Source organism: Arvicanthis niloticus, chromosome 10 (genome assembly GCF_011762505.2).
Source record: "Arvicanthis niloticus isolate mArvNil1 chromosome 10, mArvNil1.pat.X, whole genome shotgun sequence".
In the NCBI taxonomy this organism is placed as follows: Eukaryota; Metazoa; Chordata; class Mammalia; order Rodentia; family Muridae; genus Arvicanthis; species Arvicanthis niloticus.
Genome location: NC_047667.1, coordinates 15,319,280 through 15,345,749, shown reverse-complemented (window position 1 = coordinate 15,345,749; position 26,470 = coordinate 15,319,280). Strand labels below are relative to the sequence as shown.

Here is a 26,470-nt window from a genome sequence, read left to right as displayed (position 1 = left end):
AATAGCATCAGACTGTGTCCAGTAGCAATTTTTGTAATGAAGGTTCAGGATGTGAGATGAGGGATACAGAGGGGTAAACATAAGCAATTAAAATATTCTAACCCTTGGACTCAGCAATGGTTCCACAGTTATTTATTATCTTAAGTAAGTAACGGTGGAACACTAGGTTATTATCAGTTCATTTGTGAGAATCTGAAAGTCAAGTTTGCAAAATCCCGATACTACTGTATACCATATCATATCACATGACTTCATATTGCATCGCATCATATGGTATCATGTATCATATCATATTATATCATAAACTCCGAAGAAAATCTGACCATTAAAGAGTAGCATGGAGTTCTGTATACTACCACACTTGGCTAGCATATCTAAGCATTGGTTTTTCAACCCTCAACAGTGAAGCTGAGGGGGAAATGTAGCTTCATTTGAGACCTCTGTAATTCAAAAAAAGGTTTCCAAATGTTACAATTTTTATGCATGAATTATAAAAGTTTACACTGCTTCTGATTTCCAGTCTTGCCTTACCTTCTTAGAGTATACTCTTCACCTGGTAAGTGCCACATTCCTACTAATTACAAGTCTCTGTAATTGAGACTATACAGAGGGACAGAACTAATTCAGAATGGATGGAAGAAAGAATAGATGCAAGAATAAATGGGATGTGATAGATGGGCAGATGCACACACATGTGAATGGATAGATGAATGGGAGGATGCATGGATGGCATGGATGGATGGAACAGAATTGGTGGAAGGATAAGATAGATGGGTGTATAGAGTAGATAAATATATACATTCATGAAAGAATGAGGGATGGAAATGTGGCTATTGGAGGAACTGAGTCATATGGGAATTGAAGCTGAGATGCCCAGTGTTTAGCCACCTATATACTAGGACACAGGAAAGCCATTCTGACAGCTCAGCAGAGGTCTCAGAACCAGGGAAATCCGTGGTGTGATTGTGACACTGAGGCCTAAAAACCTAGGTCTCACTGTTGCAGCTCTGAGGACCCAGAGTGCAAGAGCCATGGATGCTAGTAGGCTTTATGTGCTTCTGAGGCCAGACTCACCACCATTAGGATGACATTCCAAAGCAATGCAGTACCTTTCCTTTCATGCTCCCTCTTCTTCTCCAGTGCCTTTGGTTTTATGTTACTTCCCTCTTCTCATCCATGAGACTTTCTCCCCTTTGCTGATTTGTTTTTCTGTGTCCTCGCATTCCCCCAGGAAACAGTTGTATAAATGTAGCCAGAAGCAAGAGCCAAATTAGATGGAAATAGTCCTCACTGGATCACTGAGCAGATCATACAGCCATCCTTCCTGGGAGCCAGCCATATCTTGATAAGGAGATGGCACAAAAGCCAAAAGCTCAGTGATGAGGGCCATAGACATTGTCTTAGTACCTGTCCTGCTGCTATGATAGAATACCCTACCAAAAGCAATTTAAGGAGAGATGAGTTAATGCTGGTTCACAGTTTGAAGCCCATTCCATCACAGTGGAGAAGACAAGGCACCAGGAGCTTGAAGCAGCTAGTCACGTTGCATCTGCAGTCAGGAAACAGAGAGTTATGAATTCTGGTGCTCAGCTCACTTTCTCTCCTTAAACAGTCCAGGATCCAAGCAAGGGTATGATGTAGAAGGCACAGAGGTACCAGGGGGAGTGGACATGGTTGGTAGCCTAGTGACCACTCCCAGCCTTCTGAAAGGAAAGCAGATTGTGCATCCCTTCCTTTGAAGGAACAACTCTGTGTGTTTAAGATTCCTGGCTACCCTAGTGCTTATCTGTGATCACAAGGACCTCTGTGCCTACCACAGAGTAGGTCCTTTCCACAGTTTCCAGACCTTCCCATGTCAGTTAACACAATGGAGACATAGGCCAATCTCCAGGTGATTTAAGATTCTGTCCAGTTGACAGTTGACACTAATCATCACAGTCAGTGTTATTTTATACCTACATGTGTGTGTGTGTGTGTGTGTGTGTATGTGTGTGTTGTGTGTGTGTGTGCTTATGATATTTTATTTACATCTGAATACACCCACATACATGGAAGGAAAGGCAGTGCCATTAGGAAACCAGAACAAAATGTTTCAAGCAGACCTTGGCTCTACCAGCAGGGTCTAGCCTTTGGCATTGGAATGTAGTGTTGTCCCCAGACATGTATGGCTGCACTCTTGGCTTTCCTGAACCGTACGTTAGCCACACCCATCTGAATGCTGCTACATTAAATTCTTCTTGCTGCCTTGATATCCTTAGTTATAAAGCAGAATTGTGGAAGTAGGTAAAGTCCAAGACTATTTCAGAGTAAAATGAAGGTCCTTGAAAGATTTACACACTCCCTACCTCTAATCCCTCTCCTTCTCCTCTCTTCAGCTATCAGAGCTGTATGCTAAACTGCAGGCATTGTCTATTTCAAAGACTTATTTTTTAATTATATATCCAAAGGGCATTGTATCCCCCAAAACTTGGGTTACAGATAGTTGTGAACCACCTAATAGGGGTGTTAGAAACCAAACCTGGATCTTCTGCAGAGGAATGAGCACTCTAACCCTCTGAGCTATCTCTCCAGTCCCAGCTTTGTCTATCTTAAAGCCAAACTCTTCAGTCCTTTCAGTTTCATGCTTGCTTTTGCTTTCTCCTAGCATTTCCCATTTGGACACAAACATTTCTCATTTTAGAATTCTGTACTGCTGGGAATTTGCATAGCAAGTTACATTTCAAACTTGACTAAACTTTTAAGTGTAGATTATGATTATTAAAGAATTCTCAAGTTGGAGACAAAGGAACTCTGTCAAGTGATACATTGCATGAGAGCTGAGAATTAACCTTTGGAATTCTATAGAGGTCATCAGAGAGCATGACAGCAGTCTGCTCGTTAGAAAGATGGGCACGTCCTTCCACTAGTGCAGAATAGCATCAGAAAGGAGAGGCCTCAAGAGAGGAGAAGGAGAGGGATTAGAGGTAGGGAGTGTGTAAATCTTTCAAGGACCTTCATTTTACTCTGAAATGGTATAGACAAATGGGGTCACTTGAGAGCCTCTTTGAGGATGGAGACAATCACCACACATTAAATGCTGATGGCAACAATCCAAGAGAAGAAGGGAAAATGTGGAACTGTAAGGGACCTGTACAAGTAGACAGATTGTCCTTAGCCATATGGCCTTCATCCACAGTGACTAGGGAACAGGAGAACATTTGGGACTTGTGCATGTAGACTGTCCGTTCTAAGCCATATGTGAACTTCATCCACAGTGAACTGGGGACTAGAACTTACAGGCGGGTGCTTTGGGTATAGGCAGGGCTTTGTTCAATTCTCTTCTGATGTCTTATTTTCTGAGGGAAGTATAAAGCATAGTCCTCAGGTAAGAGTGAGCATCGGTAAGCAAGTGTTACAGTTTTGAAGAGACGGGAGGCAGGATGGGCTAGACGAATCTCACAGGACAGTGATGAGAGGCAGTGCTGAGCATGGCTACATGTTTCTCGCTTCACTGTTTGGAACCCAGATGCAAAGTCGATAGAGTGCTGCCGGCCTCACAGATTCAGGTTTCTGGTAAGTGGTACAACAAAAACAGACGGTGTGAAGTTAAGAAAGTGTAAAAGGCAATGACAGATTGAAGGTGTGGCTCAGTTAATAGAGTGCTTCCTCAGCACACACAGTGCCCTGGGTTTATCACCATCACCATATAAACTGGACATGGTTTATATGTAACACACGTTACCTGCAATCCTAGAACTTGGAAGGAAAGGAGGATGACCAGAAGTTCAAGGCCATCCTTGCTAATGTAGCAAGTTTGAGGCCAGCCTGGAATACATAAGATGCTGTCTCAACAACAAAATGTTTACAGTGATGGATCCAGGAGAATCATCTGAGGAAGAATGGAGGTAGGCATCATAACAAGAAAGACACGAAGAACTGTGGTTCACTAGGAGAATCGGTGGAACTATGTTCTGATCTAAGGACTGTGGGGCACAGGTACGAGGCAGCCTGAGCAAGGAAACAATGCTCAATGGAGAACAGGGTGTTTTTATTGAGACTGTGGAGAAACTGACTCTGTTATTAATGATAGTGTGCTAAAGACAAGATCTTGAGCTCAAAATACTATTAGAGGAATCAGAGAGTGACTTTTTAAAAAGATATAAAGTTAGGATATTAATTACATAGCATACTCCCCTTTGTTTATTTATCTTGCTTTCTCTAAAACCCAGCACAGTATTTATGCAGAACAGAGACTCAGTTGTGTTGGCTGAATGAATGAGTGAGTGAGTGAATGAATGAGTATATATTAAGTAATTTGGGAGTTCAGTGTTTCTATTAATGAAGACAGAACGTCAATTCGTTCCGTTTAATGTCTGTGTTCCTTAAAGGGAACAATCCTTGCTCATGGGGAATGAAGGTGACTTTGGAAACCAATGTTGTTCAAGAGCGACTCTGCTGTATCTAGTCAGTCCTCCTATTTTTTAGAGTTAAAACATCTGTGAATCTAAAGTAATAAGTAAAATAATGATATTGAGTCTGAAAGTAGATTCAGCAGTATAACTCCCAAAGTGAATTAGAGGAATAACTTTACCTGTACTCCAAACTACTGTATTAAAAAGATTGGTGTATATGTATGTACTTGCATGTGTGCATTTGCCTGACATGAGCATCCATAAATAGGACATGCATGTCAACCTGCCCCTTACTTCAAGTTCAGGGAACATCTTGGAAGAGAACAGAACAATTAAGAGCCTGAGGATGGAGGGACCGTGTGACAAGCAGACATGGCATGGATATGGCAGTCACGAACTCACAGTAGCCATGGTTACCAGCAGCCTCAGCTGCGAAGCTATTGGCATTTGAAGTTTATGGTAGAAGGAGAGTTAGCTTTATTTGGAAGGATGGTCATTGTTAGGCTGTCCATGACCCAGTACAAGCTCATAATACTGCCTGTAAATATAGGCAGTATTAATTCACCTCAATAGATTAAATTATAGTTATTTATAGTTATGTTTATATATTATATAACATACACTAATAGTCATATATATATACATACACATATATACATATATATGTATATATGTGTACGTATGTATATATGTGTGTATATACATACATATATACATATATATGTATATATATATGTATATATATATATATATATATATATATATATATATGACTACTGCAAATAACTTTTCCCTCAACTGTTAACACGTTCAAGACTGAAGCTCATTCTGTAACTAGATTCCTGCCCTGTGGAAGGAAGAGATGAGAGATTTGAGAGTCAGAACCAATGACCTAGCAATGAGTACACACTCTGTTTAAGCTGAGTGAACAGACTGATGCTTGCCTCACATGGTGTGAGTCTGAAGACTGTGGATTCAGGATCCAGCTTCTAGGATGTACTGTATCTCTGGAGGCCTTCTACCTTTTTGGTTTATGGGTTCTTTGATGTGTGTTTGGTTGGTATATGTTTAAGTGTGAGTGTGTGTGTGTGTGTGTGTGTGTGTGTGTGTGTGTGTGTGTGTTGCAGTAGGGAATAATTGTATCATGCATGCACCCAGAGGACTACCTTGGGTGTTGTTCCTCGGGCATCATTCACCTCATTTCTTTTGAGACCGGGTCTCTCACTGACCTAGAACTCACCAGTTTGGTTATGCTGGATGACTAGCAAAACCCAGGGATCCACTGGCCTCTGCCTCCCCACTTTTGGGAATTTATGTCACTGCATGTGGCTGCTTCACACGGGTTCTAAGAATCCTCATGTTTCTATGGCAAGGACTTTATTGACAGAGCAAAGTCCCAAGGCCAATTTATGGCTTCTTAATTTTGTTTCCTCTATCCTCTTCCCAGAAGTCAACTGATAGCCTAAAATGCTTTAATTATCTGGGAGGGAGAAGAAGTTGTGTCATATAGCTAGGTTATTGGAAGCAGCTCTATTGGAATCAGCTGCCCCTGCCCTTGCCCCTGCCACACCATCTTCATAAACACTGCCACACTGAATGTAGGAGGTCACTGTAGATTGTGCTGTCTTCACCAGCGAGAGCTGGCCCGTTAATGACTGACTACCCATCCTCCATTATATGAAACAAATGTATCCCCATAATAGAAAGAAACACGCTTTCAACCTTGGATCTTTCTAAGTCTACTTGGTTGGCCTAATTGAAGAACATTTGTGGCCGCTTGTCAAAAACCCTGATGGATGTCACCATGGTGAGTCACACAGACTCATAGAGAACAGTAATCCCTATGGCATTTGTCATCACAGATACCTCATTCCTTTAGCTTTCAAAAGGAAAATTTAGGTTAGCTTCTAGGTTTTCATCACTGGTTTCTGAGACTCGAGAACCATCCACTCACCATTTGATTCTTTGGGATTAAAGAAAAGTGCTTCAAAGACACTCACATGACTCAGGGGCCGAGTAATAGGCACAGGGAAATGGCACGTCTACCCTCCAAAGCACGGCATATCTTTGTGATTCCTCCCTTGTCTAGGCTCTGTGAGAACTCAACTGCACCTCATTTCTCTGTGCCTCACATGGTGTGTGTGTGTGTGTGTGTGTGTGTGTGTGTGTGTGTGTGTGTGATGTACTACTGTGAAATTGCTAAGTACTTGGCCAGCGGTTTATTATGTAGATTCACCTCTGATTCCTAAGCTACTGTCAAAACCACCAAGAGAAAGGCTTCCTAGCAACAGCAGCTGAGGAAGAGTCAGAGAGGGAGCTGATGCAGCAGCCAATCAGCCAAGAGAGCTTGCTGAGGGAGCTTCTCTGGGTCTTCAGGGTTCTCATCTGAAAAAGGCAATTGGATTAGATCAGAGACCTTCAACCCTTTAATAAGCAATGAAAATGTTATTCTGGGAGCCTCAAGATGGCTGAAGTGGATAAATATACTTGCTACCAAGTCTGATTATTTGAATTTGATCCCCAGACCCACAGAAGGAGAAATGGCTCCCACGAGTTATCCTCTGACCATAAATGTATGTACATGAGTGCGCACACATGTGCCTGTGTATGTGTACACACAGATACACGCACATGCATACACAGGCACACACAGGGAAGCAATTTTAAAATATAAAATGAAATATATGATTTGGATGGCTGGTCAGTGTTTTACCATGGCCACAAAAAGCAAACTAATACACCCAGTTAAGGTATGCTGTCATTTAAGGCATAGTTTCCAGTGTAAGAATATCCCAATTATTTGTGTATAATATATTCTGCATGTTCGTTATTCTGTATTGTCTTTAGAATAAGCATATTATGTATGTACATATTAGTATTGAAACAGGGCCTCATGTAACCGAGGCTAGCCTCAGACTCACTACGTAGCTTACAATTACCTTGAGTTTGATCTTCCTGCATCTACCTCCTGGGATTACGGTCTTTTGCTAACATACTGAGTTTTATTTCATGCTAGGAACAGAACCAGGGGCTTCATGCTTGCTAGGCAAGTGGTCTACCATATAATCTACATCCCCAGGCCCACTATTTTTCTTCTTAAGAATGAGAAAAGGGCTGGGCAGTGGTGGCGCACGCCTTTAATCACAGCACTTGGGAAGCAGAGGCAGGTGGATTTCTGAATTTGAGGCCAGCCTGGTCTACAGAGTTAGTTCCAGGACAGCCAGGGCTACACAGAGAAACCCTGTCTCGAAAAAACCTTTAAAAAAAATGAAAAAAGGGATCCAGGGGGTACCTTAGCAGTAAAGACACTTTCAGTTCTGCATTTGAGTCCCAGAACCCACAAGGTAAGAGAAGACTGACCCCGAAGGCTGACCTCTGCCCTCCACAACCATGCCATGTCAGAGGCCCTCTCCTTCCCCAAATCAAATTAACCTAATAAATTTTTTCTTCTAAAAATGTTTTTTAACAACAACTTTTTTAACAATAAGTTTCTGTGGTGTACCACACCTGTAATGTCTGCACCTAGGAAGCTGAGGCAGGAGAATTGACACAAGTTCTACGTGAGCCTGGGTTACTTCTGAGTTCCAGAACATCCACAGCAATGTAGAAAGATGTTGTCTTTAAGACCGACAAACAGAAAGATTTAAGAATTAGGAATAAACTAAAAGAACAAATTTGGTCCTTTTTCTTTATTATTTTAGTTTGTCTTCCTGCCTCCCTACCCAGCCTGGTCTATTGTTTTTATGAAGAAAGTGATGAGAAACTCAGGCTTATTCTGTGGGAAGGCTTTAGCCAGCTGATCTAGACAAAACAGGTTCATAGACCTCAGTTTCAGCGGACAGCTGTGTTGTGGATTCATGAAGAACTGGTCTGTAGATCACGTTAGCATGCTGTCAGCTTCCAGATCAGGAGCCTGTGAGCTGTCCCAGTGTACAGCTTGAAATATGGACCAATAAAAGGCACAGGATGACAGTTTACTCCCGAAACTTCAACACCACAGCTCATGTCTTCCAAATTTTCACAAGCAAGCAGGAGACCAAACCCACGCAGCTCTGATTTCTCTCTTGAAATGAAGAGAAAGTGAATGTTGGATGGGAAGAGGCACTCCTTCCGTAACAGCTAATCTGAAAACCTCAAAGACACTCCCTTTGTTCCCTTGACTGGGAGACAGCTGTCTCCTGGGAGATTTTTTTTTTTTTTAATTTTTTCACTCTCTAAAGGATTTCATCTCTTAGGTAAACAAAAAGTTATTTCTTAGTTTTCTGCATTCTGGACAACAGATCATTTCAAAATATGAAAGGAAAAAAGCATGCTCTTAATTTCTTTAAGGACATGGGAGCAAAACATTCAAATCATACATAGAAGCTTCTAGAAAGATCACAGAGGTCACAGAGACTCTATAGAAAACAATAGTGCTATTACTTTTGTGTGTGTGTGTTTGTACATGTATGTTATATGTATATCGTGTGTGCATTCTGTGCACACATGCCTGTGCACACGGTGAGGCCTGAGGATGACCGACACTGTCTGCTGCCCATTTTCATGGATTCTAAGGATCCAATCTCTGGTCTTTATGCCTGCGCAACAAAGAGTGGCAGGAGATGATTGGGGCCAGTAAGCTGAGGCTCTGAAATGTAATGATAACAGTATAAAAGTATAATGAAAACAGTATAGAAACTCCAACTCAAGTGGTACTTTAGGCAATAGTCAGAACTGACCTCTGTTCATCAAGAGAATCTATGCCAGCTGTTGACCCTGAGGACCAACCCCTCCAAGGGCACTAAGCTTCAAAGCCCCACTGTTAGGATATGGGAGCCGAGCCTGAGAGAGCTCAGCTTCCTGGGATTGCTCTGGCCTCCCTTCTCATCATATCTGGCACCTCCCTTACCTCCTTTTTCCCCCTCACACTGATGTATCCTCACTTAGACATGGTTAGCAAACCATTGTATTGTGACTTTAGGGATATTTCCCAAGTTGGAATTTTCTCTCCTTCAGTTTGGGTTTACACATAGTGAATATACATAGTTGAGCTCTCTAGTAAGACCATGGACTCTGGAATTAGACACTGGGACTCATGTTTTTGTTTGTGGGGGGATGGACAGAATTTTTGTTAGATGAGTGGTTTCTTAATGGAGATGTTCAATTACATAGTTGTATATGTGATTTCTCAACCAGTTTGAACTGTGGATCACTCTTTAGAGAATTCTTCCCCTCTAATAATTAAAATCAGGTATTTTCACTAATTATCCTTTTTTATAATTTTATGCATGTATATTATGCCCTCCACCATGTAAAAAATTTGGAGAATATGATCCTAGGTTAAATGTGTAATACTGAAAAGACATAAACAGTCTAATGGGGACAGTGCAAATCTGCATGTATGTGTGACACTAGCCAAGCCAGCTGGGATGGGCATGGCAGAAAGCATTCTTGTGCTCTGTTGCAGCTAGAGACACAAGTCCATGCTAGAAGGCTTTCTTTCTGAGTACACTGTTTCTTTTATTCACCAAAGGTCAAAAGCTAATGGGATGGAGGCTGGTTTATTTCCTCCACAAGGAGCCAATTTCATTATGACATTCTCAGGAACTGTCATTCCTTAGAGATCACTGGGAGCCATGGTCTGGAACCACAGAGTAAAGGCACTCTAGTACACGAGTTTGCTTATGGTATGGATGTTTCCAGACTCTCTGGATTGTCTCCTCCATCACTGAGCCAATTGTTCCTGTGCATAAAGCTTCCAGATCAGACAAGACATGATGCTCTTTAAAGCTTTGGGCCCCTCCTAAGAGAATAACTTACTATTCTCATTAAGAGAGAAGATGTCTTCTTTTTTTTTTTATAAGTTTGACAAGCATGGGTCCATGGATTTATGCAGAACTGCCTGCTATAGACTAAATGTATAGTCCCCCCAAAACATGCATGTTGAAACCTAAACCCCAGTGTAATGGTATTTAGAACAGTTGGGCTTTTATGAGTTATTATGTATTGAGAGAAATTTGGATTAGTAAGGTTAGTGTCCTTTTAAAAAATGTCCCCAGAGGAAATCTTATGAGGTGCCAACCTTAGACACAGAACTATAGACAACTAAGGAATACTGCAAGTGGAAGAGAGTGTCTTCCTCATAGAAGAACCCCAATTGATTATCTTGTACCATGTGGTCAGCACTGAAATCATATACATACAAGTAATATTGTATAGACTAATAAGGTTGTGTTTATATATTTACAAATATATTATGTACTATGTAGAGTACATTTTTAGAAATAATGTCTCTGTCTCAACAACAGTTTCAAAAGTGGCAATGAATTTGAGGGAGATATGAGGAAGGGGTGGAGGAGAATATAATTATATTTTAACTTCAAAAAATTAACCATAAACCAAAAAGGCCCCTAGAGAATATAAACAAATGCAGTCGCTATAGAAATCGTCAGAAAGAGTTCTCAAAAATTCAAAAATATAACTACCATGTGGCCCACCTATACCACTCCTGGACAGATACCCAAAGGACTCTATCCAACCAGAGAGATATGTGTACACCATATTCATTGCAGAATTATCACAATACAACTGAGCATAACCAGCCTAGCTGCCCATCAGCTAGTGGATGGAAAATGAAAATGTGGTCCATATAGCCAATGGGATTTCATTTAGAAAGGAAATGAAAGTATGATGGGAAAATGGAAGCATGTGAGTATTAGTGTAGCTCTAGACTCAGAGACAGTAGTGCTTGTGCTAAAATCCTAGCTCTTAATGTGTGTGTGTGTGTGTGTGTGCGTGTGCACAGGCATGCGCTTGTACACAGTGAAACCAGAGAGGAAAAGAAATGGGTAAACAACACGTTGAGGAACAGAAGAAATCAGGGCACATGAGAAAGGAAACCCAAAAAGAGCATGTGGGGCTTGTGGGGGGAGGGATGGCACAATGCACAACTCGGGGCCAGGGACGTGAAGAGTCGGAGACGAGAAAAATCAGTGAAGCAAATTATGTTTGAAAATGGCATAATGAAACCTAAAACCCCGTATAATAATTCACAAACAAATATAAGACTAAAATTCACATAAAATGTCTTAAATCATGTGTCAAAAATGAAACCAGAGAGTTTATTCATCTCCTTTCCCTACATGAAACACATGAGAAAGTAGAATCAAACCAGTGAGGTCCTCGCCTGGTCTCTGGTCACCATGATCTTGCACGTCCTATCCTGTGCAAGTGGAAAGTAGATCTTTTTCCTAAGCCTCTAACTTCAGAGTTGGGTTAGAGCTGCCAGAGCAGATGCAGTCAAGGTCCTTGCTGGTAAAGAGAGGGAGAGCTCAGTCCTCACCCACACTCTTGAACCAATGTAATTTTCGCAATACAGCAGGGACGTTATAAGGAGCCATTTCGTGTTTGCGTGATTGTAGGGAAGATATCATAAAGCCAACAGTCGGCTGCACCGTGCTTCCTTGCCAGATGGCATGAGCGTGGGCGAGTCTGCGGCTCAGGTTCTTGGTTAGGAATCCTTTCTGAACAAGAGCAGGACGTTCAGCCGTTTATATCTCCAGCGTAGCAGGTGTATTCCCCTGGCATGTTGGGAGAAATTCTAAATGGATTAGAATCCTGGGCCCAAATCCAGGATTTTCCACTTCTTACTAAGTACTTCAATCTGCATTTACTTTTAAAGGAAAGAAATCTTGAAGACTAAAGTCTTAAAAATGAGTCTTGGATCAAGTTTTCATTTGTAGGAAAATATTAGTTAGAGCCTCTCTGTCACTCTCTGGAGCTGGCCTAAAGGAGCCTGTGGGCCAGACATTGGCAAGCCTTCCCGTGCCACAACATGCACCCAGCAGTTTTCTGATCGACTAAATATAACTTCTTTTCTTTCTGATTACTTTTCCTTTTCAAATGAAGTACTTTTTCATTTTACAGAATTAATGAAATCATAATTTTAAATGACAGTTCAACCAAAGTGCTTTTTTTTTTTTTTCTTTCTCATCTTCGGGAATCCTGTTTTTAAGTTCAATAAACACACACACAAAAAAGCTTCAGTGGAAAAAAAAATCTAGAAGTTTGTTCTTTCTTCTTTTGCATCACTTAAGATACTAAAATCCTCATAGGTTTCTAGTTGTGGGGTTTGAGTGTTGCAAGGTCACTGCTGTTACAGATGATACATATTTTATAGACAAGCTGTGATGTTTCCTGGGGGAGGCTGGAATGAACTTCTGGACACTCGCAAACTTAAGTGAAATAAAGAAGTTTCCTCCCATTTCTAAAGGCTGGGAATCAGAAAGCAGAGCACAGATCAGTGGGGTGGGGCATCTCTCCTAGCCTTAGACCTTGGTGTTCTAGATGACTACAGACTCCGCCATCTCTGCGTGCCACTGATGGACATGGCAGTCACTCTGTATGAGAGTCTCATGGTAGCATTTCCCATATAACTCCAGGGTTTTTGTTCTGTTCGTCTCCTCCAATGACATGATTTCTCTTGCACTGAGGCCCCACTCTAGTCTGCTGTGGTCTGTCTTTGTATGTATATGTGTGTGTATGTATGTGTGTGTGTATATATATATGTGTGTGTTTTTGTGTGTATACATGCGTGAGTATATTGTGTGTACATATGTGTGCCTATGTGTATATGTCCATGAGTATATATGTATATGCATATGTATATAGGTGTGCACATGGATATAGAGGCTAAAGAGTTACCATGGCGTCATTCCTTGGGGATGACGTTTGGGGATTTCTTCTAAATTTTGGGTTTATTTTTAAATTACTCTCGGAGAATTTCATACATATATATATAACCTATTATGATCATATCCTGTGCATATTTCCTCTCCAAAGCTCCTGGGATCTCCCTAATACACCCCTCTCCCAACTTTATGTCTTCTTTTTTCTTTTTGATATCCCACTTGAGTCAGTTACTGTTGCTTGTATATGACTAGGGTCATCCCCTGGCACACCAGTAACCTACTGGTAACCATACCTGCAGAGAAAAGTGAATCTCTCCCCACAACAGCTAACACCTGCCAACAGCTTCTCAGTTCAGGGAGGGGCATCCAGGCTGGATGTTTGCCTGGCTCAATCATGTTTAGGACTTGGACCTGGATCCTTCTCCCTTCATCCTCAGGTCTAGAATTATAAGTACCTATCACCACTCATTGGTATTTTAACATGAATAGTGTGTGATTCCCCCACCCCCAGATATGTGAGTAAACATCCACTCACCCTAATAGGAGGGCACCGACAAAGCAAAGAAACAATTCTACCAAAATCTAACAGCAACTATCGGGTCACTAAGTACAACCTTTCTACACAGATGCTGGAGATCCGAACTTGAGTCCTAATGCTTACCTTGCAAGCACTTTATCAACTGGGCCATCTCCCTAGTCCTCATGGGCTCAGTGTATTGATTACACCCAGTCCAGGTGTGAGGGGTTGAAGTGCCTCTTTGTTGAGGTCATGGGGCTTAGTTCAATCTACACAATCACCCAAAGCTCAAAGTAGAAGATAATAGGATAGAGGTGGGAGAGAGATCAGCTTGGACCTGCGTGGGACCAGTCTTGGGAACCTGGCATAGCATGCACCTTAAACAAGTAACTACAGGTAGTTGTAGTTTGTAGCAGAAGAAGCAGTTGGAGAACCCTGGATAGCTCAGAGACATTTTTTTTCTAACTTGCATAATCAAAACAAGCAAACCAAAGGGCTCTATCTGCAAGTCATTGGGTCCCTTTGTCACATGCAGAGTTCAAAGTCTGCCTCTCAGTTCCTTCTCTGAGGCTGTGATATGACATATTAACAAAAGCAGCTTGAGAGACAGAGGCTTTTTCGGCTCACAGGTAAAGCTCACTGTGATAGAGAAATCATGGCAACAGGAGCTCGGAACAGTTGCTCACACCCCATCCACAACCAGGAGGCTCAGGAGGATGTGTGAATGCTTCCAAGCACTTCTTGTTCCATTGTCTACAGCCCAGGGAATGGTCCTGCCCTCCGTCTAGACGGGTCTTCTCATGCCAGTGAAGGTGACCAAGGGTATTCCTAAAGGCTTGCCTCTTGGGGGATTCTAGACCCTCACCAGGGTATTTCCTGGTTACACCATAGGTACAAGGAATGGTGACCCAAAGGCAGCAGTGGAGCCGGTGACAATGCAGGGAGGTGAATGGGAGGCTTCATATGGGCTTTGCTCACTTCACTTACAACAAAACTAGCCAGCGACTCCCTGGTTCCCATCTCAAACCGTGTAGTGACTTAATTAGAAAGATGTTTACATGTTTGCTTTTATTCTAACACCACAGCTAATTATTTCCCAGCACTACTTGTACTTCACAGTGTGCTATAAGTTTCTCATTTATGATTCATTGATTCAAGACTATTTATGTGTTTCATGCTGTTTAATAGGTGTCATTCTGGGCATAGTAGATAGAACAAATTAAAACACAAAAAAAGGCCTAAGTCCTTGCCTTATTTTAGCTAAGAGGGAAATAAACAAGATGGAATGCAGTAAGCCTCTATATTTACAAACCCCACAGCCAAGGATTCAACCAAGCCTCAATGAAACATTGGAAAACCAAAGTGCACAGAACATGTGCAAACATTCTTAAGTCATAATTATTCTCTAAATAATGCAGGCTAACAGCTACTTACAGCATTGGCAGGTGTTGTGAGAAATCCAGAGGTCATTCACAGTAGATGGGACAATCATAACTGTTTAGGTGAATCATTTAAGCACCTATAGGTGTTCGGCATACCTCACAGGGATGTGAGAGCATCCTGGAACCACTCCTTGTAGCTGTTGACAAATGACTGTAAAATTTCAACTAATGATGTATGCTTTTAAAGCATTTATCATGGTGTGTGTGTGTGTGTGTGTGTGTGTGTGTGTGTGTGTGTGTGTATGTGTGCACGCGTGTGTGAGGTGTGAGTGTGCGCGCGCACCACACACATGCCTGTGCACCACAATGTACATGTGGAGACCAGTTGGTTTTCTCTTTCTACCTTGTTCCCAGGGACTGAATTCATGTCATCAGGCCTGGTGGCAAGAACACCTAATCACTGGTGCATCTAGGCAACCCAATAATATATAGGTTTTAAATGGGTAAAAATGGGTACATATGCAATAATGAGTCCACTGCCTCCAGAGACTGATTAGGTGGGGTCTCTGTGGAGAGCGGATGCTTTAATAAAAATTTAAATGAAGTGTTGACATGTGATACATGCTGGAGCTTATGTGGCAAGTGGGAAACATTCAGAGCTGTCATGAGGGGCCAAAGGCTGGACCACTCACCCACCAGAAATGGCCTCTAGGACTGGCGGCAAGTGGGAAAGATGCAGAGCTGTCAGGCTCAGTGTAGGACAAAGGCAGAAAGTGCTTGCTTCTCCTCCCTTCCTGATGCCCAGACTTGTGCCATTGACTCTAATTGACAGAAAATTCCCAGGTCAGAGAGAACAGAGGAAATATAGCTAGGATGATGTGAGAAAAGCCTGCAAAAGGAAAGCAACTAGAGGTCTGAGAGAAATAACAGGTGACTGCAAGTTTCCATGTATGAAACATGAGCATATCTCACATTAACTGCACACAGTAGCATGTAAATATCTGTGACATCTGTACACACACACACACATGCACGCACACACACACACACGATCTTGGGGGCCAGATAGCTTTCATCTCTATGTCAAAACAATTCTTAGACATCGGTTGCCTGATTTGCTATGTTAAGGATTCTGAGGCTGTTTCTGTATACATCCTATGCTAGCTATGACATGAAAGGGGGAAGGATCACATCCTTGCCAGGTGTTAGCTCTGGGGTCTACATAGGGAGGCAGTGTCAGTCAAGCCCCTCACCTTGGGAACATCATGAAGGGAATCTCTTGTTTTCTTAAAGGTGGTGGTAACACCTCACCCTGAATCCCCTGTGGAATGAAAGAGCCATGATTAAGCTGAAATCCCTGGAAAACAGGTATTTTTCTTCCTTCTTGTCTCCCAAGGATTGTTTTCATTAATGTATTTATTTATTCCCTTTACAACCTGATCACAGACCCCACCTCCTCTGCTCCCAGTCCTACCCATACAAATCCCTCCCCCCACTGCCTGCTCTCCTTCTCCTCAGAGACAGAAAAGCCTCCCTTGGGTACCACCCTACCCTGAGACATCAAATTACAGAAGGACTGAGCACATCCTCTCCCACTGAGTCACAATGAGGCAGTCCAGTTATGGGAGAGGGATCTGATGGCAGGCAACAGTCAGAGACAGACCCTGCTCCAATTGTTAGGGGATCCACATGAAGACCAAACTGCACGTCTGCTACAAGTATGGAGGTGACCTAAATACACCCCCTGCGTGGTGTTCGGTTTCTGTGGGCCTCTGTGGGTCCAGGTTAATTGACTCTGTAGGTCTTCTTGTGGTGTCCTTGACCCCTCCAGCTCACTCAATCTTATTCCCCATTCTTCCACGAGACTCCTAGCCCTGCTGATGTTTGTCTGTGGGTCTTTGCCTCTGTTTCCATGCACTGCTGGATGAAGCCTCTCAGGAGACTGTAATGCTAGGCCCCTATCTGCAAGCATAGCAGAGTATCATTAATGGTGTCAGGGGTTGGCTCGCTCATGTGGAATGGATCTCAAAGAGATGGATTTCTAGTTCCCAAAGGTCTGTTTGTTTGTTTATGGAGGAGGGGTTGTTTGTTGGACAGGACTACAAGTATGTGTGCCAGTGCTCGTGTAGGCCACATGTATGCACGAGCTTGTGGAGGCCAAGACAACCTTGCCTATTTCCTCCTAGGTACTACTGGCTAGTCAGTGAGCCACAGGGATCTGCCTGTCCCCACCTCCCCTTCACTGAGAATTGAAGCACAACTTGTCATTGTGCCCAGCTTTTACAGAGTTCTGAGGATTCAAGTCAGGTCCTCAGGCTTGCCAGACAAGTTCTGTGTTGACCGAACCATCTCAACCTTGGGTTATTTCTTTCTCCATTACACTAAGGGGGATATGAGGCAACACGACAGCCCTTTGCCCCTCTCATTATTCCCCAGATGTTCTAGCTGTTCACACCAGAGAGACAGATCTGTCACTTGACACTGCATTTGGAAGATACCCTAGAGTGGTTATGCCTGGCCATGTGAAGTATGACATCACCCTGTGATTACAACCTCACACCCTTCTAGTGATTGTCCTATCTGTCGAAGGGTCTTCCCAGGTTGAGGCTCAGCTAATGGGGACATCTGGGATGTGGCAAAACCAGCAGAGACGGCAGGCTGAGAGTCTTCTTAAAAAGGACATTTTTAAATGAAAACAAATGGTTCTTCCAAGAGTCAAGCCTTAGGGAATTCACGGTGCACCTGTCCCAAAGTGATGTGACCCTGCTTGCAGTGTGCACCCTGGCCAAGTGTGATCTGACTCTCCCTGCTTATCTTTCCCCTGGTTCTTATTGTGAGAATTCTTTTAGTCTCCCCCCACCCATGGGGATTTTTGGGATTATCTTTAATATTCTGTCAAAGCCTCTGGCGCATGTTAATTATCAGTTTAACTAACTCAGAGAGCAATTTATGTGGTTATTACCTGAAGATAAAATATTTTACATTTTTTTTATTTTTAATCTCCAATAGAATAACAAGTTATTTTATTATTCAAATAGGACTTGGTTCCTGCTGTGTTCAATACAATTTTTAATAAATATGTAAATTCTAAAATTAATTTACAGCTTGCATTGGGAGGCATGATTTTGAGATGACAAAAAACTTGATGGATTGTAAAATTATCCCCCTCCCCCTCTTACAATCATCAGTCACAGAGAACAGGATGTGCCTACCCCTCATAATCTTACAGCTTTTTCACCATCTCCTTCAGTTAGGGACTCACTTAAAATTGATTATAAAGTAGTATGTTTCTTAAACCATAATTCACTCACAGATTAATTAGATATTTTAGTTACTACCCCATCGTGGGATGGTGAAGGAGCCACTCCTGTTTTGTTGTTGATACTAGCATGGGAGCAACCTTGATAGCTGCCCCCATGAAACTAAGGCTATGTGCCCTCACTGTCGAAACTCTGGCCACATGAGGTAAGACATCCTTCACCTTGCTTTTGTATATGTATGTGGGGCAGGGAGAAGGTGAGGCATGTGTGCCGATATAGAGACCAGAGGTCATGCAACATCAGGTGTCCTCCTCTGTAGCTGCCAGTGTTATCTCTGGAGATAGGATCTCTCCTTGAACCCGTGGCTCACAACAATTCAAACCTCTGTGTTCTACCATTGCTCATCCTATCAGCAGTCTGGTTACAGGCAACCTCTATCACATCCAATGTTTTGCATGGATACTGGGGATCCAGATGAAGTCCAAATATTTGCATGCAAGCATCTTATTCGTTTAGCCATGTCTGTGGTGCCCCTGCAGTTTTCTTTTATTTTTTTAAGATGGTATACAGCAGGCTATCTTTATGGGCAATGACCAGTAGACCAAAATGTACACGTCACCATTCTTGTAGAAGATGACTTACTATTTTTCTTGCTTGAGGGGAAATTTTTATAGCTGTAGTCTAAAACCACAAAAGGGGGTGGTGGTAGGGGACAAAAATGCCCATGCCTAGCAGGTTTGTACTCTCATTACAGTCCTTTTCCTGCTTCTTTCCCAATGGATACAATCTTTGGATCAATTTCACTATTTTTGGTAATCCTTTGATAATCTTGAAGAGTGTGTGTGTGTGTGTGTGTGTGTGTGTGTGTGTGTGTGTGTGATCATAGATGCAGAAGCCAGAAGGTAACCTCAGATGTTGTAACTCAGGCAATGTCCTCACAAACCACTCACTGTTTTGGGATGCTTTAGGGTAGCTGGCCATCAAGCCCTAAGGATAGTCTGTCTCTGCCTCTTTAGTTCTGGAACTACAACGCATGCCACCCCACCATCTTCTTACATGTCTGCTCTAGATTAAATACCAGCTTCTTAGGCTGCATAGTGAACATTGTACTGATGGAGATAGTATCTCCCCAGGGCCCCCACTCCAACACAAACGATGCCAGTAACTTCTTTAAAACGGATTTAAGGAAGATTATTTTCCAAGTCAATTAAGAAAACGGTAGACACGTGTGTAGCAAGACAGACCTAAGGTCCAGTAAAGAGAAACACCGGCCCATATTTAACTAGCTGGAAGTCTGGGTTTTCATGAAACTGAGAATTAAGCAATTATCTCCCTTCAACCTATGTCAGTTTTGAAGTGTAAAAGACCCTGCTATCTATTATGTAAGTCAGCTTCTGCCACCACGTTGGGGTTCCCTGTGTATCCACAGACACAGCTTGGACCAAAGGCTTCTTAAGGTGATGAAGGTATCACTTAGCCCTCCATCCCGGACCTCAGGCCTTTCCACAGCTCTCTTTAAATCTTGGGCTCTGTGTGTTTGTGTGTGTAAGCACACACAGAAGCCAAACAAAAGCCTTAGGTATCATTCCTCAGGATACGGCCAATCTTAGTTTTTGACTGGCTTGGAACTCACCAAGTAGGCTAGACTGTCTAGCTGGCAAGTTCCAGCGATCCCCCATCTTCTCCTCCCCAGGGCTAGGATTACAAGTGCACATCACCACATTAAACATTTTTTTTTTATGGGTTCAGGGAATCAAATTCAGATCTTTGTACTTTGGCAAATGCTTTGTTGACTGAGCCACCTCTCCAACCCCATTGTGTAGTCTGATTCTTACTCACTCTTAATGTGTTTTGTACTCAGTTCTCTTTCAGGTTTGGGGTGGTGAGTTCTTCCAGGGAGCCTGGCTGGTGGCAATAGAGATGTCTCTTCAAAGTACATGTTAATCAGAGTTTTCTGGAAAACAAACTTCGTTTTCCCATTTACCTACCAAGTGAGGAAGTAATTACATTCATGTTTATGCACAAGTTCTAAACAAAGGAAACCTGGATATCTTCTGCATGGTTAGACACTAACTGCCCTTCAGGATATGAAAAAAAAAAATGGAGAGGCCAGCATCTCATTCTTGGAACTCTGTCACTTTCCAAGGCAGGAATAGATAGATGTTCAGGGGTGAAAGACAAAGCTCTAGGGGAAAACAAAGGACCAGGAAACAAGGATTCTTTAACGCACATGGCCTGTGTGTCAGGCTTGTGGCACAGGGGCATGAAGACATGTAAGTCATCACCCCTACATGGGAGATGGAGCGATATCAGCGAATAGGTGTATCATAATGTCTAGTGCTTTCCACAATACTGATCTGCAGAGGAGTTCGGAGAAGATGAGGTGCCTCCTAGATAGCAAATGATTCTGAGATTCCCCAGCAACTGTATCTCAAGAGATGAGTGGGTGATAGTGATTCCAAAGGATGGAAGGACATATGTGTGTACTCGTGCATTTGTATGTGTGCACATTTATGTACTTGTATATATATTTATGTGGCTACATGTGTGGGAGAGCACACATGTGTATATGCCTTTATTTGTGTGGAGGTACATGTGTAGGCATGTGTTTGTGCCTGTATGCATATGGAAGCTGTACATAACCTCAGACATCATTCCAGGACATGGTTTTTTTTTTAGGTTTTAAGTCAAAGCCTCTCACTAATCTGGAACTAATTCTAGTTAACCTCTCACTAACCTGGAACAAAGCTATACTGGCTGGCCAGTGAGCCTCAGAGCAAGATGCTAATGTCTCTACCTCCTCAACACTAACCACCATGCCCAGATCTTTTTACATGGGCTCTGGGAATCAAACATGGGTCCTCATGCTTGTGTGAGAAGCACTTTGATGACTGAGCCATCTCATCAGCCCATGGAGAAAACATTTTAGAGAGTGAAAGATATGTGGACCAGAGCCTGGAGACTGCCTTGCTGGGCTCAAACTCCTGCCCATTGTGATCCCCAATGGCTGGTTAAATAATATGCCTGATATCTATTGGCATGCTGCTGACCTTCCATCAAGATGTTGCTGAGAAGCATTAATTTTATCTGCAAATACTGGATCATTGGTTGTCTCACTGATTTTCAGATTTCCCTCGGACCCCTGTCATCTTTGCCCCCTTATGCCTCTGGGTAATGCCTGGTTGAGTCCATTGACATTCTGAGCTTGTGTAGTCATAAAGAATGATCTTTATTTCCCACTTCCATATCCACATGATGATGATGATGATGATGATGATGATGATGATGATGATGATGATTTGAGATGAATGTGTGTGCATATGCATGTGGTTGCATGTACCACAGCACACCCGTGGCTTTAAGAGGACGGCTTTGCAGAGTTGGCTTTCTCTTTCTATTTTTATGTGCATTCTGGGTATTGAACTGCATTCATCGGGTTCACGTGGCAAGCCATCTCATTGGCCCTAGGACTTCCTTTTTACTTTTCTCTCTCTTTTTCTTTTCCTGAAGTTAAGGTCTATGTCTTTAGCTGCCCATAAACTGAACACGACTCAACTAGCAGAACCATAAAAGATGGAGAGGTGTCCCTGGCCCTTGAAGCCAGTCCTGTTCTCCTATGTGACTCCACAGCATTTAAATCCTGTAGAAGCTGCTGTTTCCCCTGCAGGCCCCACCTACTTTTCAAGAACCTTGTTTCCATGGGGAGGAAAATAGGAGAGACCTCCTTCTTCCTCTGCAACCCTGGGGAAAAGGAAGGACTACAGACAGAGGTCATCAAGGGGTGAAAGCGAGTTCATTATTAATCTTAGCTCCTAGAGTTAGTAAATTGGGACCATGTTTGGTGGGAGTTGGCTTTAGTTGGAGCTCCCTTTCCTTTACATAATGTGTGTGTGACCCAGGAGCTCTGCATGCCTTCTGAAAACTATTCATCTCCCACTTAGTGGGTGAAGGGCTTTGGTGTCTCCTTCAAGGTTACTCCAAGCATTGTGCCCCTCGAGTCTTGTGGAATGGGGTCACAGGACCCACAGCAGCACCCGAGTATCTGCTTCACGCAGAGCACACTGCTGCTTGTCCACAGATGAACATGTCGACACTTTCACACACATTTTCCTGCTCTGCATTTTTTTGGCCTGAGGCAAGAGAAAGAGACCTTCTCATTATTAATCTCGAGCATTTTGATAGGTCTCCTTTGAGAAGGTCATTGTCTGCTACGGCAAAATGATCGTGGGATTTCTAGACAAGATGGCAAGGGAAAAAATGATTCATTATTTCACGAATTATTTTGCCTTCAGTCTCTGAAATAGATGGAGGCTTCTAACAATATGTGAGCAAGAGAGCAAGGCTTAAGTTATTATATGAAAGGTTGCACTTTAAAGGGAAAAGAAGTTCAAACATTACATATTTAGCTCCATTGTAATCTAACAAGGGCCAGTGTGGTTCTCATGATACCCCTATGGGCCTCTGGATAATGTTGTACATCTCCCAAAATAGGAAGAAACCCCATGTGCTTCACCTTTCCTCATTGGCGCGCACTCCTGAGACCTGAAGAAGGTCCCCAGGCTCTGTGCAAGCAGTAGCATCTCCCTCTGGTCATTTTGGGATGTGAGACTGGATAGTCCATCTTTTAAGGTCACCCACAGTACTGCCTCCCAAGCCACACATCTCAGTTGCTTTTCCTGAGGCTGTGATAAAATACTCTGACAAAGCAACATAAAGGAGAATGTGTTCATCAGGACTCAAGTCCTTCATGATGGGGAAACGAAGGCAGATAGAGCTTGAAGCAGCTGGTCACGTTGTACCTGCAGTTAGAAGACAGTAGCAAATGAAAATGAACATGCTGATGCACAGGTCCATCTCTCAGCTTATGCTGTCCCAGACCTAGCCAGGGCCTGATGCCACTAACAGTGAGTTGGTCTTCCCACCTCAATTAACACAATCAAAACAGGCGCCAGTAGCATGCCCAGAGGCCCATCTCTCAGCTGGTTCTATGTTCTGTCAGGTTCCCAAGTAACAGTAATATCACTCCATAAACCTCAGCATTATTTGTTCTGCTGATTTTGAGGAGGTTAAAGATGTGCATCTGCTTAACAGCTATGAGTATCATCCTGAAATAGACCAAAAGTCGATTTCGGGGCCAGAGTGATGGCTCAGCAGTTACAAGCACCTGCTGCTCTTGTGGAGGACCTGAGCTTTGTCCCAGCATCCGTGGCAGGCAGTTCACAGCCACCTGTAACTCCAGCTGCAGAGCATCTGACAGCCTCTTCTTGCCTCTTTGGATACTGTACTCACAAGTGCATATAGCCACACAGAGATACACACATGTAATTAAAAATAAGTAAATGAAAAAATAAAATAAAGTTAGTCTACCGTGCAAGAAATATACTGTGTTTGGTTCCAAGACATGTTTTATGTGGTGTTATTTTTTACAATAAAGTTGGCTTGGCCTAAGTGCAAGGCAGCTTGCCCAATAATGATACACAATTTAAAAATCAGACCGGGAGAGGCCGGGCGATCGATATGACCTTGACTACTTATAACCCAAATAACTTATGGAAATAATGTGAAGACCCCTGTGAACCCTTTGGTGTGACAAGAGGGCTTTAAATAATATTTTAAGAAAATCAAAAGCAAACCTCCCCTGGACCTTCTTTACAGATTAGATCTGAAATGAAAAACCCCGAGTAACACAATTAACTATTGATTTTGTTGATCCATCTTTAATTCTCACAGCAATTGAGTTGTGTTTACACAGTCATGCAGGGCAGACATACCTCACTGGGAGCAGGGCGCCTTTTGCTTTTACATTAATTTAAAAATTAAATTGTTCTGTGCATCTGAGATAAAAATAAAGTTTTTTTTTCCCACGGGCAGTTGACTTACAGATCATAAAATATTATTAAGTCAGCAAAGATGGCTCATGAAGAGACTCCCTTTGAGAATGCAAGAGTCAGTGGTCTTTCCTCACTCATAATAGCTTTCCCCCCCACACACACTTTCAGTTACCTATATGCTATGGTTTGAATGTGAAATGTACCCCATTGACCGGTGCCTTTCAACTCTTGATCCCCAGCTAGTTCTGCTGTTTGAGACAGTTTCAAAACATTTATAAGATAGAGACTAGCGAGAGAAAGTGAGCATCTAGAGGCAGGCCTTGAGATTCGATAACCTCCCTTCATGTATGTATTTTACTACTTCCCATATGCAGATGCAATGTGACCAGCTACCTCATGCTCCTACTGCCCTTTCTTCCACACCATAATGAACTATATCTCTTCTTAAACTAGAAACCAAAAATAGCCCTTCCTTCCTTACACTACTTCTTGTTAGGTATTTGGTTACAGCAATTAAAAAAAAAATAACACCATTGTCAAGCATAGTTCACAAATGAAGGACTCATGGATTTTACCTTGCACACTCTTCTGAGTAACATGATGAAATCTCTTACTGTCCCACTCTGCTCAGGATGAGATATCCACCCAGCATATCCACACTGTATACACTACCCATGCTCTACTTTCTGAGTCTTCACTCCATCCAGCATATCCACAATATATACACTACCTACCATGTAATTCCTCAGTTATCAGATCAACTGTCACATCATCAGAGTGCTATGTTCAGGTACCTCATTATATGTCACAATGCTCTCATCAATTTTCACCTAATATTATCACATAGGCACTGTATCACTTCACGTTATCTTGAGTGTGAGTGCAATACAATAAGATGTTTTATAAAAGACTACATTCACAGAAATATTCTGTTATTAATTTCTCATTGCACCTAATTTATTAACTGAAATATATCACATATGTGGATAAAATTAATGATGTTCTATATAAAGTTTGGTAGTATATACGATTTGGACCAGTTTAAACACTAGGAAGTTGTTGTAGAGGATGGTGGCAGGAGTGGGGTTAAGGTGCATTCACATACTGCTTGGTGCTAGAATTTGGTATTAAGTTTGGTATAGCTTAATCTCCCTACAGTTTAATTTCTAAAATTGGTACACTAGTAATACTTGTAGCTTTTCACTGTCAGTCCTGCTGTTGCCTCTAAGAATGTCATCAGTGTGCAATTACACCTTGAATGGCACCCACTGCCTAAAATGTATAGGTCTCTGAACTTGAGCAGATTGCCTGAGGTTGACCAAAACTAAGTGGAACATTTCTTGATGGGTGCATTTAGGGAAAGGGGAAAGTCAATGTGTGTACAGTATGCCATGTGTTTGCTCTTTCCAATAACCTTTTATATTGGCTGTTGTATCTGGATTTTCAGAATATAACAGGAGCTCATAGTGTCTGCATCTTTAGAATAATTTCCACCAGGGAGTTTTCTCCTTAGAAGAAAAATCAATAAATTAGTGTCACTTCTGAGTTGCCCCAGCTCTCAGGATTCAATATGTCAAATGATTTTATGCAAATGAAAAGCTGACCAGCCATTCAACTGAAGAAGCAACTGCATTAGGAGGTGAATAGCTTACACAAGAGTAAAGCAGACATCCTCACCTCCCCAGCACTCAGTGTGCTCCTGCATGAGTTTTAAGCTACAGTCCCACTTAATGCCAGACCTGTTGAAAGATGGCTGATAGATTGGAGGTTGGGGTACGTTGATTATCACTCCCTGCTCTGTTAGAATGAACTTCTGGTTATCTCATCAATTCTAGTGAGCCATGTGGAACCAGAGATAGCTAAAAACTAGACCCAATATACAAAACTGTAACATTACAAGACTTACTCTGTGGAGAGTGTGTGTGTGTGTGTGTGTGTGTGTGTGTGTGTGTGTGTAACATGATTGCACAATTCTTGAGTATAAACTTTGTAGATGATGACCTTGAGTTGCAATACCAATCCTTGTGGGATGCAGACTAGGGAGATGGTTTTTTCAATAGCATGTTGCTACATAAACTTGAACTCAGATCCTCATAAAACATAAGCCAGGTAGACGTAGAGAGATGGCTCAGCTATTAAGAGCACTGGCTACCCTTTCCAGAGGACCAACGTTTGACTCCTAGCACCCACATAGCAGCTCACAATCATCTGTAACTCCAGTTTCAGATGACCCAATACCCTCTTCTGGCTTCTGCAGGAACCAGGAATGCATGTGATATACAGACATACACAGAGGCAAAACACCTATACACATAAAATAAAGTTTTAAAAAGCAGCCAGGGGCTATGACATGTGTCTACAGCCCCAGCAGTGTGGAGATGGAGACATGTGATTGCCTGGAGCAGGCTGACCAGCACTCT

At 42.4% G+C, this 26,470-nt stretch overlaps 1 protein-coding gene across 10 annotated transcripts in view; it reads left to right on the top strand.

Moving 5' to 3' along the window:
- Positions 1-26,470, top strand: part of Nckap5 (NCK associated protein 5) — an 887,342-nt gene that overhangs the window by 844,391 nt on the left and 16,481 nt on the right. Inside the window, exon 17 of one of the 10 annotated variants that reach the window (XM_076941065.1) lies at positions 16,253-16,327. The exons of the other annotated variants lie outside the window; for them this stretch is intronic. Coding sequence (XP_076797180.1) covers positions 16,253-16,291 — 39 coding nt within the window. The 3' untranslated portion in view covers positions 16,292-16,327. The remainder of the gene's footprint in view (positions 1-16,252; positions 16,328-26,470) is intronic. 10 annotated transcript variants of the gene reach the window in all.